Consider the following 19,426-nt stretch of genomic DNA (forward strand, 5'->3'; position numbering starts at 1 on the left):
TACGTCAAGTGGTATCCAATGCCGAACTTGTTCTTGAGAAAAAGGGAACTACCGCAACATCGAAGTTTCCCTTTGCTAATAACGGCCTTTCGGTCCGCGAGGATGTCCGCTTCGTCCATAAAGTGCGTCGTTAAAAGAATCACTTTACCGTGTCGTCTGGATTGAAGAAAGGACCACATCTGTCGTCTTGAATATGGGTCAACGCCGGCTGTCGGTTCGTCCAGAATGATTATCTTAGGGTCACCAATTATCGCGATACCGACAGACAGCTTGCGCTTCTGCCCGCCACTTAAGTATTTTGCAAACGCGTCCGCCTTTTCAGTCAGGTCAATATCTTTCAACGTTTTTTTCACCTGAAAACCAAGAATTCGTCTGAAACTGATCCACGCATAGTTTGAACCCAACGCTATTCCACCGTTCGATCCACTTCGTCCCTACCTCTATCTCTATCATCGTCCTCGGTATTCCTCTAACCGCTGCGAAAAACTCCAGATGTTCCCTTGGCGTTAGGAGATCGAAGAGAATGTCGTGCTGCGGGCAGACACCAGTCATACTTCGGATCATCTGCATGTCGTTGTGATCCCTCACGTCATAGCCAAAGATCAACGCTGTACCACCGGACGGCGCTGTCAGACCGGTCAGAATGTTGAAAAGCGTCGTCTTGCCTGCACCGTTGTGGCCTAAAATCGCGGTGATCTGGCCTTCGTAAATAGTGAGATTGATCCCATTAACGGCCTTCACTTCAGGCTTCCGACACTTTTGGTACGATTTGTATAAGTCGACTATTCTGATGGCTTCTCTTCCCTTCATCTCACGGACAACCGGCTCAACATCCCGGTTTGTCTCTTCACCGGGGATAAAAGAGTTAGATTCCCCGTTCGACGATGGCACCTTTGACAATCAAAGAAACAACGGTTTATGCAGTCAGTCTCGCCGTCCGTGAATTATCGTTTACTCACCAGTGGAACTTTTCTTCTGCACCAAAATCCAGGAGTGAAACAAAAGAAAGGCGATCGTTTCACGCCATATTCACCTGTGGGAGTGAAGGAATAACCGTGAATAATGGAGAAGTTTGTGGACATAAAAGGTATGTAGATTTGGATGGGTTAGTCTTATAAAAATCTTCACGCACTAGGAACGACCGAATCGAGATAATAGGCCAACAGGCTGTACAGGAAAATGTCCAACGTCATCATGATGAGACTTCCACCAAAGGGGATCCCTGGGCCTGACCATAGATTGTCGAAATTCACACCTTGGCCTTGCAAGTCCAGGACAAGGGCCTGAAGTTAGGACAAGGATTAGAGATGATACAGATGTGTTTCGAATTAAGGAATCCTGCAAAAGAGTATCACTCACCTTGTCCATTGCCAGAGCAACCCCCGAGGGGCTGATCAAGGAAGCCACCCAGAACGCAATTGAACTCGAATCATCCACAAAAACTTGAATAAAGTACATCAGGCTTAGAATAGTCACTGCGAAATTTCCCAAGACACCAGCAGTCTGAAAATTTAAAGAAATTTCTGTTGTGCTGGATGCTTGGGTAAAGATGAAGTTCACAAGCTATAGACAAATTTAAATAGAGGTGGAAAGTATCCGGGCGAACATGTGACAGCGTTAGTACGCAATAATAACGAAATCGCCACGCGACTTACCCGTGATTTATCGAAGAAAGGTGTAATCATAAATCCAAACATTATGACTGAAAAACTGTACAACACCACCAGAAGAAATATGGGCAGAAAATGAGTGTGCTGAAACATTTGGAGAGTAAATAAGAGGACTACCGCAACTGCGGAGAGTAGCAGGACAAAAACAGCGTATATAATGAACCATGACATCCTGGAACAAAGAAGAAATATCCGTTTTTCCCGAAATTCAATTAACTCCAAGCTTTTGTACTGATTTGACGCGAAGGAGCTTACCAAAACACAGAATCCTTAAGACCCATAATTTTCATTCCTTCTTTAATTTTGTTTTCTTTCTCGCCGACGATTAGTATCAATAAATAAGTAATGAACTGCGATAGTGCCAGGACCATATAAAGTGGGATTACGACTCTGAAGTAGAGAATCCAATCTGAAATGGGGTGAACGAATGTCAATGGTCACGTGATACCGAGTAAGAACCTAAAATACGACAAGTGCTAGAAAAAAAATGGACTCACTCGCCGTATATGCTTCTTTTGGAAACATCTCTAGCTTGATTGTAGGCACTGTGATATTCTTTTCTGTCTTGAGCTGAAATTTCGAATTCAATTACTTAACCAATTACCAATTCTACGTACGTTGACGTACAATTAGTGATGAATCATATAAACTCAGAATGAAAATTTTACAAAATGTGATGTAAGTCAGGTGGTCACATCTCAAGGTAAAAATATTTCTGACAATCGAAAAGATCGTGAGGTGAATACTGTGAATCTACACAAAGGTTTCTGCGACCCTCACTCTTATTTTCGTTACATCCAATAACAGTTGTACAGCTATAAAGCCGGAGTCGTAATAATTTTTGACCGGGCACGAGCCTCCAGTTTCCATGGATAGGATTCCGCCCATCCAGTGGCTGGTGTCCTTTCGACAGGTGACAGGTGACGAATACATTTCCGTTGGTGAGGGTGTCGACTGATACGAAGGATTTGTTCGTATCTCGTATCTAAAACAAACCAGTTTCACATTAAATTCAAAATAGCTCTTCTAAAGTTTTGCGATTTCGTTTAGGTTCTGTGGTTTGCAAAAATTAATAATGAGGCAATTGACGCGTCGTTACTTTGGGTTTTGAACACATTCCGATCGAGCTAGAGCGCGTCTTAGAGCTACCAGTTTTCATATGAAAATAAAATAGAATGTGAATTATTGGTTCAGTGCGTTACAATTCTTGTCGTAAATTTAATGACGAGAATCAAGTAGAGAAGTGTTGCGTAATATCGCATATCGAACAGTCGACACGGTTTCACGGGACCATTGATTGAAGGCATAAAATCATCACGAAACTGATCGTTTCAGTTCCCATTCTGGAGCAGCTTTTACTTGATAGTGATCTTAAAAGTAACTAGCGAGTTATTACAGATAGTTAATTACTCGCCGGTCGATTGCACGTCGTAAATAAGTTTAACGATTTTAGATGTTGATTCAAACCCCGGAAAAAGGGCCGGTCGCATAAATTGTTACAGAAACTTTGTAAGGCCTTGAATTCAGGTTTTATTGTTCGATAGTATTCAACCTTTGTCGAAGCTGGCCTCATAAATATTACACTAATTTTGAGCTTCATCTGACGTATCATACATGCGACAAATATTTTAAAATTGTACTTTTTCTTCCATGATCGAATATGTCATTTGGCGCTTTTTATAACTATCAAGATAAAGAGATTTTTACTATCGTTCTTAGCTTGTTCTATCATTACTTGCAAGCACCTTAGAAATTAAATTTTATAACAATTCACATTCAACTTTTTAATACGACTAAAATACCACTATTATACTTGAAGATTTGTGAAACATTGAAGTAAACGAACGCTTGAAAACCACCGAAGAGAAAATCAAGAAAGAACCGCATGTATTTGAATTTTGGAGTCGTAATTGCCATTTGGAATATTCAAAATAAATAAAATCGTCGAAAAATATTTAATGAAATTTGCAAGTGAGAATTTCATACTGATTTCAGCTAGTCATGAGGAAAGACCCTTTAGAAATGACTGATTGATTAATCATGGCTTTAAACTTGTGTATTAACCAAGTTCCCGAAATAATGTAACTGAACTACTAACTTATATTGTTCTTGCAGAAAAATCTGATTATTCTGGTAGGTATATTTTAGGCTTTATATTAGTCTGATACTATTTTTACTCAATTTTACTTTGAAATGTGCACTTTGTGTGAAGACCTTGTAAATCTCAGCTGGTTATTACGAGTTTTCGTCGTCAAAGAATTATTTTTTCTCAATTTTTGAACTTCACAACTAAACGAATGTAAACGAACGAATTTTGTAGCAAAGATAAAAATGTTTTTTCTGTATTCAAATGTTCTCGTAACTAAAAAAATCGCAAAATCTTCTACGTGTAATGATAGTGATGCTTGTGCTACGAGTTTCTGTTCTGTGTCAATTTGCCAAACGGAAATAGCAATTTGTGTTCCTTTGACTCAGGGTTTATATACGGCAATAATCTTGATGTTGCAGCAAAGATGCAGGTTTCAAGGTGCGCACTCTCTCTTAGCAATTTTCAAGATTTACATTCTTTGAAATTTTGTTATTCGAGATAAAAATCTCTTAACAGTTCGAAATTTTGTCACTGTCAGTGAATAACAAACTTGATGAAAGATTTTTTTTTTCCTGTGGGATTAGATCTGCACCTTGAAAGACAAATTAGGATTCTACGAAAGCTACTAGATAAATCATATTATTTATGATTCTTTGACCGAAAGTATAGTTATTGAAAATTCGGGCGCGACTTAATAAAGCGGTTGTTCGTATTTCATTCCAGTCATCACGATAAGTAACGTCCATATTTCAAGATAACATTTTAGCGTACCGATGGTTGGAGGTTGTAAAGAATTTACTCTATTTGGAAAATTATCTGAGCAATCGATCGATTACTTGCTTAAACAGTCAAAACGCCATATGCGCGAAGTACATGAATAAAACGACACCCGCGATGTGTGGAATGGAATTTGCTGACCACGTACGGTGTGAAGACTGCGAAGCTCCTACCACGGTTGAAAATAATTACGATTTTTTCTTTCTTTTTCCCGAAGTTTATTTTAAGGCATCGCAAAAGATGGGCTCCTGCTACTCACGGTTGAAAATTTGGCACACGCTCAAAAGTATGAAACGGCCATTCCACTTGAGGCGAATCAGTCACCTCTGAGATACTTCGCGCATTTTGCTTTTCAAGAGTACTCTGAGCGCTATAAAATTGAGTATACGATTTAATGGTAAGTCATTATCTTATTCAATGATTGCAATATTTTCTATTTTATCAGAAATTTATCAAACAGTTGGTAGAAATGAAGCCGTATTTTGCGTTGATCACCATCACTGAAGTGTTTCTACGTCAAAATTTGACCAAAAAAATTTTTTTCTACCGTAAGTAAAGTGTCCTTCGTTTTCAATATAAGACTACATTCAATAAAACCAGGCTAAACATTGGCAAAATACCAAAGCACTTCACTGCAATTTTTTCTAGAGTCCCTAAAAGAGAGAATTAGTATAGTCGCCGGTTGGATTACATGGCAGATACGCGCAGATGTTCGAATGATAAAATTGTTCAATTCACGATAAATATAAACATTTTCGCTGTATCCAATCCACATTATCGAAAACATTAGATTGCAAGGCATATTGTTCGAGAGTCTAAGAGTAATAGAATCAGTGTGACATATACACATTATTGTAATTTACATGTATTCAACGACAAAGGAAAACATAACTTACAATACCGTTGTGACTACACAGTAAAAAATTGCTTTTCACCAGTAAATAGCATTTATATGTTCTCCCTGATCTTTTTCATTCGATCAGTCATTCGTTGAATTCAAATAAAACGCGCTAAAATTTAATACGTTTACTAACAAGGAATACCAGCTGGGTGTCCCCTTCAAATTCGTAGCAGCTTATGTATATTGTAGAACATTGAAAAATTAAAGACACGTATTTTTTTTATCAGAGGAAAACGGTTTAAAGGGGTGAAAACTTCTCCAATGATGGATATAGAATGGGGTGATTTCTTGATGCACTTGATCTATTTGAATGAAACTAATTTATTAAAATACATCGAGTGCTTCTATCCGAAACTGAGAAACCACCCCATTGGACGCTCATCGTTGGGAGTCGTTTTCACCATTTAAAATCATTTTTCCACGAGCAAATAAATTATGCGTCTTCTAGTTTTCAATCTTCTACTTCATACATGAGTTGCAACATTTTTGGAGAGGAACACCAAACTAATGTTCCGCGTAAAATCAATGAAAGTTTGATTCAATTTTTCGTTTCCGACAAGTAAGTATTGACGAAGGGGTGCTCTTTTTACCCCCGTGTTTTTTACCCTCGAAATATTTACTTCATTCAAATGAAAATTCTTTAGTTTGGGTGAATTTTGTTCGAAGCAAGTGATTATTTGGGGGATTTAAGGCACCTGAAATTACGTGAATATTCCTCAGCCATACTTACTTGTCGTTAAAAAAGAATAATTGAATTAACCCTTTCAATACGGTCGAACATTCAGGTGGACATACATTGTAAAAATTCATAACAAAAATTTCACTCATCACATTTCTTTAAGGGATAGATTTTATCAAAAGTTCCAATACCTATCTGAAAAAATACATTAAAGACTCTTTATTCAACTATATTTTCTAGTCAAAAAAGTGCAGAAAAAGTAGTCGCAAAAAGATGTGTGTAATTTTCGTTTCCATTTCTAATTTTATAGATTAAAAATTAATTTTTTTGTCGAGAATAAAGTATACTTCAAGAATAGTCTTAAATGTCGTGAAAAATAATATATAAGTTCAATATCTATTAACGAAAAGTTGTGAAGTTCAAAAATATTCCGTGTTCACTGTAATGGACATGCTTATAAATTTTGATATAGGTTTAGGGAAATTCGGAAAAAAATCTGATAACTTAGTTCAAAGATGCTGAACCGAAATACCGTGACATCGAACACCGGATATTCTCTTCGGTGTTTTTAATCCCAATATTTGTAAATAAAATTCCACTCGAATCTATTGACACCTAGAGTAACTTAACCCTGGTCGAGGTACAGAGACGAAATGACTAGCCGAGCTATTAAGACACGGCGCGTTCCAAGGGTACACTAAGGGTGCTTTCCATAGCTGTAATGAATAATAGGAATCGCTTTGTAGAGTGACGTCAAGTTAATCGAACGCCGCACCGATAGTTGAATAGAATTCGATCAGGAATGCAGAGGGATGTTATTATTATTGCGTCGGTATAACCGGAGATACGCTACACCCGTGAAATTACAAGCTCGGTTATTTATATTTCAAGAAAATCTGAATGCCTCGCAAGTTCATTACTGCTGTTTCAACATATCTAGATGTGGCGACGCACTATGGACTAAGCACGTGGGCAATAACGAGAATAGACCGGAATGTCGTCGCACGCGTTAACATTGCGGAAACTACATAGATGAGCTGTTGGCAGGCGGCGCAAAGCCTTGACCCTGCCTTGTATCAACCCGCCTCGATCCTTTCTTTCCACGCTGGGATTCTTCAATTTTTCATCAGCTTTTGCTTTTCGCAAGGAGTGGTCGAACAATAGAACAGAGCAATTTTAACATAGAAGAATTTGACACACGTTTGGGCCGAAATGAAGAGACCTTTACTTCAGCGATTCTCTGAAATTTGCATTCGTTAGGGACGAATAGCGTACTGATAATAGTACAGGCAAAAAAAGCGCTGCCCCTTGTTTCACACGATTTTTTATATAAAAGGAGTATCTTATGCGTTCTTTAGCGAAACACGAAATTGAGGTTAGGGACGCGTAATGTCAGATTTGTTTGCGACAGCGCATGTGCGCAATACACAAAATACCACTTTTAACTCCTAGTAGTTAAGTCTCTTTATTTCGGCGCAAGAACTTGTACAAATTCTTTTGTTAAAATCAGCCTTACCCTGTCCGACATCGTTGCAGATCTTTGCCTTTGTTGTTAGATTTTCGGTGAACTGTGATAGGCAATATTTGGCTTGATTAAACTTACTCCAGGCGGTCCGACACCGGCAGAGGGTTTTCGAAAATGACGGCCATAGGTACGCTGGAAGGGTCACGCCAATAGGCAGCCTGCAGGTCGTCTTCCGTATCGAAGATCATGAAATTCAGAGGAATCTTCACCGGAGTATCCCACATGGACATCCACAAAGTGTTCACGCAGTTAAGAAAGGTCTGTAAATAAGATGTTCAACCTTAGTGCCTGCAGTTGGTGACCCCGCGTGAACGGTGAGTGTCGGGAGGGAAATATTATGCGAAACCATGTCGCGAGTGGAGAGACCGAAGTTTGGCTGAGCCTAGAAAAAACTACTTTGAATAACTAAGGGCGGGGGGTGAAAAATCTTGAGCGACAGTGGAGATGCAACTCGTTATCGATCTTTTCGCCGACAACTTACCAGGGTCTCAGTAGTGTTTGGCACCACTGCGATCGTGTGATTTTGCATTTGGCTGAAGTCGTCGAACACGCCACCGTTAACCCGCGGCGTAGTCATTGCTGGATAATTCGGGTTGGGTATCAAGACCTTGACGATAATCAGTATTCCAAGGGTGTAGAGCGGCAAAATAATCTCCTGAAAATGAAAAGTGTACACGGAAAATGAATGAAACACCATATAAATTCGAAGAAAAAAGTGCTGAAATCGCAAGTTTGCGAGCTTCGATGCAAGCTAGCATGAGGAAAGAGAAAATTGGTATTATAGTATTATCCTTCAACGGCAAAGCTCTCTGTGGCAACGCGGGGCTTCGTTGTCACGAAGCGTTGAGGTTGCTATGGTAGTCAACAAGCGGCATCCGGCTCTCTTCACTCCGATTTTCCGCTCCCCAGTTTGACGCTTCGCGCCGAAGAAGCCCTGGCTTTGCGGAGAGTTTAAGCTCTCGGATAACATTTGTGCGATGGTGTGAGGGTGCGAGGGGAGGAGGGAGTGATGTCTTTCTTTGTTGACATCGTGACGGAGGACTCGTTCTACGAGAACCTGACGCTGGGAATCGTTAAGATTTTAGAGGGCACCCCCTGCGTGAAAAATGTCCAGGTCGACAGGCGGCCGGGGTGCGATAGAAATGCTCTGGCGAGCTGGGAACAGAGGCATTGCTGCGTTATGCCCGATGACCTGAGAAACTTTTACGCATCCATTGACGGGTTCCTGCTCACTTGGTCCCTCGAAATATCAGGTGAGACCTTGGCTCTTTGACGTGATCAATTGACCTGGGCGAAACCAGAGCGTTTGAACCTCGGGTGATGAGTAATCGCAGCCATTTTTTCATTTGATGAAAAGGAGGAAGGCTGGTCGGTGGTTGGCAATCATGAATAAACCGCGATCGACTTTGCTTCATTCGATACCCATCCAAAAGACTGTAAAATACCCAAATTTCCCGAAAGAGCGGCTGCAGCTGACTAAAGAGTAAAACATTTCCTAAACCATGGCCGGATCTCATAATATGTTCTTAATTTCAACTATTTATTTCGCGAAGTATTACAACAGATATACAACAGCATACAATAGAAGGATCGAGAGACAGTAAATGATTGAAATTCATCCACGTGGTATACGTGTGCAAAGTTTTAAGATTGCGTACACGACTTAAGAGGACTTATTGCTTTCGTACCGCCTTTGTTGATGCTCCAGGCATTGTTTCTTCAGCATGGTGCAAGTTTGATCATTTCGTTAGGTTAAGTCTGATCGACTTAGTCGCATGTAAAATTCACAACCAAACCACAGGGAGGGGGCAATGCCAATATAGCTGTAGCTACAGAATGAGCTTGAACCTAAGTATGTAAGTATGACGGGTAGACAAGAGGAAGGGACGCGATGTTATTTTTAAGAAAATGATATTTTTTTGTTACTGAAATATTTTGTATGAAATTTTTAACGCAAAGCTTAATGTTGTCATTAGCAGTCGGTTCTAATCTTTGATTAGATTAATCTTTGCCGTGGCTGGGTAAAGTTTGCAGATGTATGGTAATTTACCGAACTTCAACGGACCTCAACGTTTTTGATTAAGCATCGATCTATAAGTTTTTATTTATAATTTCAGTACTTTAAGATTTATAATTTTTTTTTAAATCATTGTAGTTTGCAAATATCATAATTTGACAAGTACTCAATATAATACTGTTTCATAACAAAACCAATGAAAGTAATCGATTTCCGGTGTCCCAACCTCCTCAATATTTATACAAATGTAACTATTGATACCCTATTCAGACCATGTAGTCTGAATAATTATTATTCGGCAGCACGGACTAGGCGTCAGATCTGACCTCATTTTCTTTAACTTCAGTTTTTTGACTACAGGGGAAGAATTCCCTCTGGGACGCCTCGAAGTCGGAAGTCTAGGAGAGCTGAAACGGTTCGTCGGCACGAAAGAGCAGCAATCCGAGGCGGAAGCCAGCCTCCCCGAAAACCCCGATCTTCCGTCGCTGAGCCCGCGCTGCAAGCTTTTCGAGCTAGGCCACTGCGGGAGCAGCAAAGTGTACCTCGCCTATGTCAGCCCAGAAGTGGATCCGGGGATCTGGCTTTACCACGAGGCGTCTTTGCGCTGGCTTCGCCTCGCCGATGGTTTCACCAAGTATTTCCGGATGCTCCTGATCCACCTGGGTCTCCCGCTCTGGCAGTACTGTGCGACAGGACTGCCCATGCCCACCTGGGTGGAACAGATATATCTCCTCGTCGGGCCGAATCTCCTGCCAACTACCGTAAAGCCGTCGCAGTCCGTCTCCCGGACGCTGTGGAACGAGGGTTCGCCGAACGCAATCGACCCAGCGATATTTAAGAGCAAGGAGTTCAAGCAGAGGAACGTCCGGAAGAAGTAGTCGACACTTTCTCGTCCTTTCGAATAAAGTTAAGCGTCGTCGACGAGCCTGACTCTTTTTGTCTTTCTCTCTTGTCGCCGATTCCTTTCTCTCACTTTTTTCAACCCCTGCATCCGCTTTCTCACCCTCGACTGTCAGTTCCTATTCCCATTGAAATTAGGCAAAGCCTTGGCTCGCGTGCAGTCGCCGATGCGGTCTTTCGATATTTCTTTTCTGACAGAATTCCTTGGCCTAATTGGCACGGGGCTTGGCGGAAAAACTTTCTCGATAAATTGGCAAACTATGGGCACACGCTGACTTGGCACCTCGGTTCGCAGAGAGAAATATTCTCGAGTAGAACTACACAATCCTGTTTCTTCTCTCACTGTGATGGAGTCAAAGATTCTGGTCTGTATAATATTAATCTGGAATTCATTTTTGATAGTTGAATCCCAGGTTTTAAATGGTTAAAGCTAAAGGTGGATCACTTTTATCGCAGCGTCTGACTTTTTCAGGAATCTCACTAGATATGTAATAACTGATTAGATTCATGATGAGAGTTCACAGTTCTTACCCACGTTCAAATGATTTGTATTATTTTAAATGGTTATTTTCTTCATGGTAGAAGAGTTTTGCTAAAAAAATCGATTAGAGGAACACATTCCGTTACGTATGAAGTGAAAAAATCAATACATAAAACACACAGTAGATAGTTATCGACGTTACAATGGGATTGGTCTCACTATCCAACTATACGAGTATCACACTTTCCATATAATAAAATATTTTTTTCAAGGCTTGCAAAGCATCTACGATTGATCCGAACACATTTTCATCCTCGAGTTATTACGTAATCTAGACACAAGTTCCATTTTGGACGTCCAGGTCTACAGCTCTGTTGCTTTACCTGAATCACCAAAATATATACTAATAATAGTAATCCTGATCGATAAATTAACGTCATTAATAGTGTCGGAACGGTACGAATGCTATTCTGCCTATCTAGATCAATACTTTCCAATGCACATTATCATTACTCTTCTAATATTGATAATCGGCAAAATGATTACCGTCAGTTTACGAATAGTATAACGACCTCCCGTCAACGTAGGTGAAGTATCGATCTCGCATTTGAGGAACATTAACGTTAGATGCCTGTGCGCAATACGTTTCATTTTATAGGTATGAAAAGAAGTCAATATTCATATGCTAACGCTAACCGATTGTACGTGAAAGTGGTACAGACGAAATTCTGATGGCTTGATAAAATAACTTCGTGATGCGTGCAACGACTACTTTATGTGGCAATTGTTTATGGTGCGTCAAAATTCACCACGATTTTATTTAGGGTACGTATATTCAGGTCTATATAAATGGTATTTTTATCTCGGTATAGAACGCGTTTGCAGGCTGTTCGCTAAATAACTCTGTTGCATAAAAAATAAAGCATACGATTACATAGACTCGTAATTGGACAAAAAGAGGATGGCGCGTTTGGAACTCAAACAACATTAAGTTTAAATCGGTAACAGACGTGATACGTACCGCCGTTGTTTTTCGCTTATCTCGTTTCTTCAAGAGGAGATTCCGCACGAGCATTGCCCGTAGCTGAGACATGTACACCCCGAAGGATCCCATCCTCAGCCTGACCTTTGAATCGATGTCTGCAACAACGAAACGAAAAACATTTTAATCATGATGCAAAACTAGGGATGAAAGCAATGGCTATAATAGCTGTGGACAAATTGGAGTACTCGAGGGTACCAAGCTCTGTACGAAGTATGCTATACATGAGTCTGCTGATATTGGGCAAATTTCCTGCTAACTTGCACCGCGTGTTGATTTCCGGCGATTTAAGTGACCGCCGACGCCTCATTTACACTCACTTTGTGTTTGGTTAGGGCATTGGCGATTTGCATGCTTTTTTAACGATTTCCCTCAAACGGATCTAGTCCTTGATTATTTTTTACGTAAAACTTATGAAACGTTTGATTTTTGAAAAATGAATTACTATGTCGTTTGGACTCCAAATTGATTAGGAAGCATTTTTCCAATCTTTCGTACGTGTTGAAATTTAATTTATTCCTTCGCTGTCAGTAATGCGATACACGGAGTTTTATTTCTCAAATGACTATCGTAAGAGCGAGATTTCATATCGGGTTAAAATTTAGTGCATCTATAGCCCTGTTCCACTGATTGTAAAGTTCATACAAACAAATTTTCACTCCCGGTGACTGAAGGCATAACTGTTACGAAATCCTTGAGTATAAAACTTCCGGCTATGATACGGATTTATTAACTTCAAAAGCCTTATAACAATTATTGTCATAAAAAATGAAGAATTTTTAAAAATTTCCGAGTATTGTTGCGAGCATAAGTTGCTGTTCGGGTTGAAACAGTGTATCTTGGGATTTCTTCACAGAAATGTATGAAATTTATGTTTATGAACCTTTATTCATTTCAGTTAAAGAATTACAGAAAAAAAAAATTGCAAAATATTCACAACTAGCAGAATTATTCCCAGCATGGTGAAGCAATGAAAAAAAACAATGCGTTCATCTGAATTCAAAACAACAAAACTTTTTTATAAGATTGAAGGGTTTTTGGAAATAAAGGTCGGTTTAAAATATTAAGTTTCTTTAACGTTTTAATCCAAGTAAGAGCCCTTTTCAGAACGATGTATACGTCTGGCAAATTAAAATTTTTGCGTAAAAACTTGGAGAAGATTTAATGCTATTTTGGATTTCAAACCTTATGAACGAGCGATAAGATACTGGAATATTTTCACTTAATTCAGACGAACGATTCTCAACTACAATAACTTTAACATTAGTATGATTTCGTGACACTTGTGACTTATGCATCATTTTTCGTCGGGGAAGGTCAAAGAGAGAATAACTAAAATTTTAGTTCTAGATGTTTTGGTTGGGCTCAGCCAGCCTTCTCTAGTATTGTTTATTAGAAAAAGAACAAAAATTTTTGCTGTTCTCTCTTTGACCTGAATGTAAAATAACGTTAACGGAATTTGACATTTTAAATCGAGCTTCAATTCCGAGAGCCTTCAATCCTCAAGGAAATTTTTCTTCGACTGTATAATTACAGTTTTTGCATGATGTACCATTCGTTCGTTTTAATAGATTTTTAGCAAAATGGTAACTATTCAAAGAGAGAATTCAAATTTTGGAGTGAAAGAGAGACTGTATATTCAAGATGCCTCAGTACGTGTTTGCTTAAAAAACATTATACGTCACATCGAAGCTACGTTATGGCAGCTATGATTGTGCAACGTGAAAATTTTGAGACCATCAAGTGAATAAAAAGCCAAATTTCTATTTGCTAGAGACGAGCTCGAAAACTCTAATTTCGAGAAGAAAAAAATTCAAACTATTAACATTATCTTTTCCGCATTCAGTAGCTCAAAAAACTTGGATATCGAAACCACATGAAGGATTTATGGTGCGGCATAAGAGCGTTCTTGTTACAGGCTTTTAAGGTTATATATAATTATTAACTTTTTTAGCAGCATAAATTTTACATCCTAATTTAACATGATCGTCTAAAACATGACGAGCTTATTCAAAATAGGCTTCACAAATGCACATATCGTAAATGTGTTATTCGCTCGGTTTAAACAACGTTTCAAGGAAAGGATAGCTTCTAACTTCATTGTCAAACAATAATTTTTTTTCGAATGGATTCGCGGCCCTATAAATTCATTTTTACCTGACGGTGGCGGGGTTAACTTCTTAATATTTCATACGTTTAAATTTTTCAAATATTGAACAGGACTTTAGTAACTCGGAGAGAAGAATGCGGAAAAGATCTAACTCCGAGATAACTGAAGAAATAAATATTAACTCCGATCGGCGTAAGATGGCATCTACCGCTCTTGTCAGGTAACTTCCGAATTGAGTGGATTATATATCGTGTATAAAACACATTGGAATAACATCTTGTTAATTACGCAATTACGTGTAATGTTATTATTTCGAAGTGCTCTGAATCATGGAATCACATGCAGCCCGTAACGAAATAATTGAAATTGAAGTAATGGTATGGACGTTATTTTTCTGAACTTTCGATACTACATTGAGTTCGAGGTATTAAAAACCCTCAACTAGCAATTAATCGATTAATTGAAAAAACAATTAATCAAAATCTACAAGTAACCGATAATCATACAGCCCTAACTTAAATACGAATGGTACAGCCATCGAGCAACGTAACCTGACATTTGAGCTTGTAAATATAGGTTTAAATCTTGAAAAATAAATTAGTAAAAAATTTCATGTCAGAGATTGCGAAAATTGTAAATATTCCTTTTATTTTTGTTATATAAATTTATGGCAATAGCCGAAAAACATATTATATGTTCATTCATTCATCCAATTAATCATTCACTCACAAAGTACATAAAATATCGATCAACAGGGGAAACAGATTAAAATTGTAAATATAAATCGTCTTTCTTTCAATAAAATTGTTTCTCGAATTTTTCTTTAATCCTTTTTAAATATTCTCTTTTTCCTCATTCATTCTCAAATAGCGTCTCGCTTTAATTCATATTTGTTTCATAGAAGTTTTATCGTTTCAATGCTTTGAATTGTTTTGATAGCAGTTATTCACTCATCTTTTATTACCAGTAGAGCAAGTTTAATCGATGTTACCAATGACGGCGACAGGTTGGTTCAAGCGTGGATCCACGTAATTATACTGTTGAAGATATGTCACATAATTGATGTTTTATATATCTCTGATTTGATTACGTGAAACGGAATATTCGGATTAGTAAATTATTTTATTCGTTATCGAAGTTCAATTCTTCAATTAAAAAAATAAAAAAATAAGACACATATTAGGAAAAGCAATTTTACACGTGGTCCACTGACGGTGGTTTCGCAGTGAGAGATCTCATCTCCCCGAGGACAGGTGTGGTGAGTCCAAAAAGGCGGACACCACGTGATGTACAAGTAGGGTCAATTACAAATGAGTATTCGAATTGATTTTAGGCGGGATATTTAAATCGGTACAAGCTTAAAGTAAATTTTATCTTTCCATAACATGAGTTATCCTAATATTTTTTTAAAATTCTTAGAATGTTTAACATTAGTCACTTACGTGGGATCCAGTTGACCCCAGAACCCACTTTGACGTACAATTTTAAAATCAGCGTGCGTAGTCAGAGTTGTTTACGCAAATAAAACGAAGAATGTTTGAAAAAGCTTTGGTCTCAGAGACCCCGTGTGTGTATTGCATATTATTTTGCTATTATTGCTTCAAGAATTTCTCCCAGATTCTATCGTTTTTTGCTAAAACTAAGATTGAAGTCTGTTTCTGAATTGTTAAATTTTGTCTCAGGATTTGTTCAAGTCGTAACGTAATGTTGTGTACAGTAATAACGTTCCAAAGTTGGCTGGTGTCTGCGTAACCCCGTGTAAGTAATGTGAAAGTTTTCATACATGTAAATGACTAGGATTAGAAAAAAATTAGTTAAACTGATATCCACAGTTATGAGCTTCGAATCTTGTGCGAAACTACGGAACCTAACCTGAAAATTATTCAAAGCAGCTAGACGAATAATCAAAAGCTGATAAACACTGATCGCCAAAACTTTCAAATGGTAAACTCATACATTGATTAAATATTTTCAGACAAATTTGAGTATGTATGTTAAGTAGAATTAAGGACACATCTAGTTAGAGCGGCTAGAAAAAAACCCTGGAAATTTCACATAATTATGACAGTTTGTATAAAACGTGCTCGAGCGCTCAAGATCGCAAGAACAATCACTCGCCAACAACGGAAATCGACTTCTTACGAAGTTGCCTTTATTGCTACAGCAGTCCATGCAATTAATGACTAATGGTGTATTTGAAAATTTTAGACACGATATCTCGCGAACCGTTCGATAGATCTTTCCGAAATTCACATAAAATACGCGGAGATACTTAAATATCGTTGACGATCTTACTTTATCAAAATCGGCTTTCATTTTTTCAAAAATTTTGCAAAAACGGTGAAATTATTCACGAATTTTTCGTACGTCAATTTCAATTAATAATAATAGTAATAATAGTAATAAACTTTATTTATTACAATTGTGTTTGTAAACAACGGAGTAAGGAGAAGAGTGATGCAGGTTGGCAGTCGCAATAGAAAGAAACACCCGCATCACCGACCAACAACTCAGTGCCTGAACGGTGTGACCCGTCTAACATTTTTGCAAGCAGTACTTTCTTTTGACATACTCGAAATATAGGTATATATAAGACGGAATTCATCTCAAATCATGCAGGCCATGGGTGTAGGTGCAGGCATGCACACAAATGACTTTGTGCTTTTTCGGATCGCTATATTTTTGGGGAGATGGGATTTGACAGAACGTGAGATTCTACGTATTCCAAAACAAGAATTTTTAGAATTGCTCAAAATTGCAAAATTGGCGCTTATTTTTCGGAAATGATATGTTAACATTAGAAAAAAAATTAAATTTACCTTATCATCCCAAAAAATCATTATTCGGCGTAAAAAATTGATTTGTGTAACAATATAATATACGTGCCGCTTATTTTTGGCGAGGAAGGACATACTTCAGTTATATTCAATTGTGGAATATAACCTCCGCTGGCCTGCATGATTTCAGATAGATTCAGCAGAATAATCAGTTCATTTCCTCACATAGGTTATGGGAAAAAAATCCATAGTTTGACTCTTATTCCAAGCCGCCAGATAGAGGTGCCCCCTTAAGTACACACATGCTGAGGCTAATTGTCGTAACATGTTTTCAATAGATTTTCGACGCCCCGTCTCCACAGTGTATAGGTTATAACTGTACTTAGTTATGAGAATTGTTGAAAATAATATCACCTCCTTGCACACAGCTGTTGATTTGTTCAATTTATCTTCGAAATTTCCTCTACACAGATAATAATTGACAAACTGCTGGAGTAAGATTTGGTGAATTCATTACTTTCTTTATATGTTCTGTATTAGGTATACAAAAGATGTAATTATATTGTACATAATTCAATTCTATGGTGTAGATCACAATTCAACTCCATCAAACCGTTATCATTAAGCACGCACACCAATAAGAATTCGTTATTGCACTGCATTCGTCGCACTATATTAAGACGTGGCGACTCGTACGTATTGCTCAACTTTTTCGGAGTCCGATTTACCGACATACCTGCGGTCGTACAAGACTCAATTCAATTATACGAGTACCTATTCTATTCTAGACGTACACAAACTACAGAAAACACCTACGCAGCGGATTACATAGATGTGCTGCGAGTGAGAGAGTAGGAAACGTATTCGCAGCGCTAATAGGCCATAGACGATACGTTACAATTCGTTCGCGTATTCCGGAGTTTTATAAAATGAATGTAAAAAACGTTTCAGATTGAATGGACCTATTAATGCAGGATTTTATTCACTGATAGCACATTGGAGACTATGCTGTTTATAGGCGGATGGGTGCAGCTATCACACAGAGATGTTATACATTCGTAGACAGAGTGCAGCTACGGTACACAACTTGGGCCTAAAGAACGTACCCGTATTCGCGAGAATAATTTTGAAGAAAGTTTTTCTAGTAACCAAAAAAGTCGAATCTCGAATTTCTATAGATGTATAGAACGTACAGGTAGGTCAAAAATATTTCAAAACAAAAACATGACTAACTTCATCAATTTGAATGTAAATTTTACAAAACTCACTGTGATGAAGAAAGAAATGTATGAACGCTGAATTTCAACTGCAAGCAACCTGTTATTAACAAGACCAGAGAAATAACTTTATTTTTCCTATTTTTTCACTGAAATATTCATAAAACTATAACGTATTTTATACAGAAATGAATACACTTCGGTAATATTCTTATGCTCTATGAGTAAAAAGTGTTTTGAATGTTTGACTGAACAGAATGCCGCATGTAGTATCTGCTGAGTATGTACACTTAGGGAAATGGATTCTGAGACTTCTAACTTTTTCGACAAGTCAGTTACGTTGGCAATGGAGATTTGGTCTGCAGTACCACTGTCGGCCGGCCGCTACGGACTGAATCTGCATTGCCGACGTAATTATCTTTTTGAAAAATTACACGGTTAACCAACAGTTTAGTGTTGACACGCGTACACCTATGTTACTTCAGCATGTACCACTCTGTGTTATGTTCTGATTCTTGGGTGAATAATACTGTTTATTGCACCTGTGACTATAGTCATCTATCATCTCAGCTTTCGATCTCAATAAACAACAACGAAAAATAATCTTTCACATATTGTTGCAAACTCATTATTTATTTAAAAAAAAAGTCATTGTGTACATTCATTGTAATTTGCAGTTGACAAACTTGTTATTGTCAGTAGATACGTGCACTTTTTTTTCAAATTCTTACCTGTCAAACGATCTACGGAGAATTCATTCATGAATAATAATTAACGAATAGGTATTAAAATGTGCCATTTTTGACCGGAATCGGACGAGTAATGTCAATTTTTTCGTTAAAAATGATGACACAATGTTATTTTTATGGATAGTTGTTAATATCACGTGGTCTTTACATATGGAAGACAGTGTTTTAACCTATAGCTAGCACCTTTATCTGATGTAACATTGCTGGTACCTTGGGGTTGCTAAAGACCCCAATTAAAAATTGCCTGTTGTAACGAAGCAATTTAATATTTTTAGTTAAACTTTTTGTTAGATGTTCACTTAAGTTTCTTTTACAAGATAAAAAAGATCGTAACAATAATTTTTAATTTTAAGGTAGGTAGTAAATAATTTGAAAAACTGCAATAAAAGTGAAAAAAATGACGTTTTTTATAACACAATTAATAACTTTTATGTTTTTTGACATTAAAAACTAAAAACTTAACTAGATACAGTCGATATATGATACTGTTAA

At 37.8% G+C, this 19,426-nt stretch overlaps 2 protein-coding genes across 10 annotated transcripts in view; one reads left to right on the forward strand and one right to left on the reverse strand.

Annotated features, from left to right (window-relative positions):
• Nucleotides 1–19,426, reverse strand: part of LOC107219503 (cholesterol transporter ABCA5) — a 48,214-nt gene that overhangs the window by 11,820 nt on the left and 16,968 nt on the right. For 4 of the 5 annotated variants that reach the window (XM_046730841.1, XM_046730843.1, XM_015657745.2 and 1 more), the window contains 12 exons: nt 12,061–12,179; nt 8,123–8,296; nt 7,720–7,901; nt 2,451–2,655; nt 2,168–2,240; nt 1,926–2,079; nt 1,656–1,842; nt 1,360–1,503; nt 1,133–1,283; nt 960–1,033; nt 439–891; nt 4–353 (listed from right to left, as the gene is read on the reverse strand). In XM_046730841.1, coding sequence (XP_046586797.1) covers nt 4–353; nt 439–891; nt 960–1,033; nt 1,133–1,283; nt 1,360–1,503; nt 1,656–1,842; nt 1,926–2,079; nt 2,168–2,240; nt 2,451–2,655; nt 7,720–7,901; nt 8,123–8,296; nt 12,061–12,153 — 2,240 coding nt within the window. In that variant the 5' untranslated portion in view covers nt 12,154–12,179. Of the gene's footprint in view, nt 1–3; nt 354–438; nt 892–959; nt 1,034–1,132; nt 1,284–1,359; nt 1,504–1,655; nt 1,843–1,925; nt 2,080–2,167; nt 2,241–2,450; nt 2,656–7,719; nt 7,902–8,122; nt 8,297–12,060; nt 12,180–17,193; nt 17,728–19,426 lie in introns of those variants that run through there. The other variant, XM_046730842.1, reaches the window with a different exon arrangement.
• Nucleotides 4,840–14,323, forward strand: LOC107219504 (tubulin polyglutamylase complex subunit 2). Of its 5 annotated transcripts, none has more exons than XR_006902739.1 (3): nt 4,840–4,933; nt 4,997–5,084; nt 5,185–5,659. XR_006902739.1 is itself a non-coding variant. In XM_046730846.1 (3 exons), the coding sequence occupies exons 1-3, from the start codon at nt 4,931–4,933 to the stop codon at nt 10,534–10,536; spliced, it is 609 nt and encodes a 202-aa protein (XP_046586802.1). In that variant the 5' UTR covers nt 4,840–4,930; the 3' UTR covers nt 10,537–10,582. The 5 variants fall into 5 exon arrangements, 4 of the variants coding, with proteins under 4 accessions (XP_046586802.1, XP_046586801.1, XP_046586800.1 ...); XM_046730846.1 differs by lacking the exon at nt 5,185–5,659 and adding an exon at nt 10,019–10,582; XM_046730845.1 differs by lacking the exon at nt 5,185–5,659 and adding an exon at nt 10,019–10,582 and having other exon boundaries at nt 4,848–4,933; nt 4,982–5,084.

The sequence above is a fragment of the Neodiprion lecontei genome, chromosome 2, assembly GCF_021901455.1.
Source record: "Neodiprion lecontei isolate iyNeoLeco1 chromosome 2, iyNeoLeco1.1, whole genome shotgun sequence".
NCBI classification, from domain to species: Eukaryota; Metazoa; Arthropoda; class Insecta; order Hymenoptera; family Diprionidae; genus Neodiprion; species Neodiprion lecontei.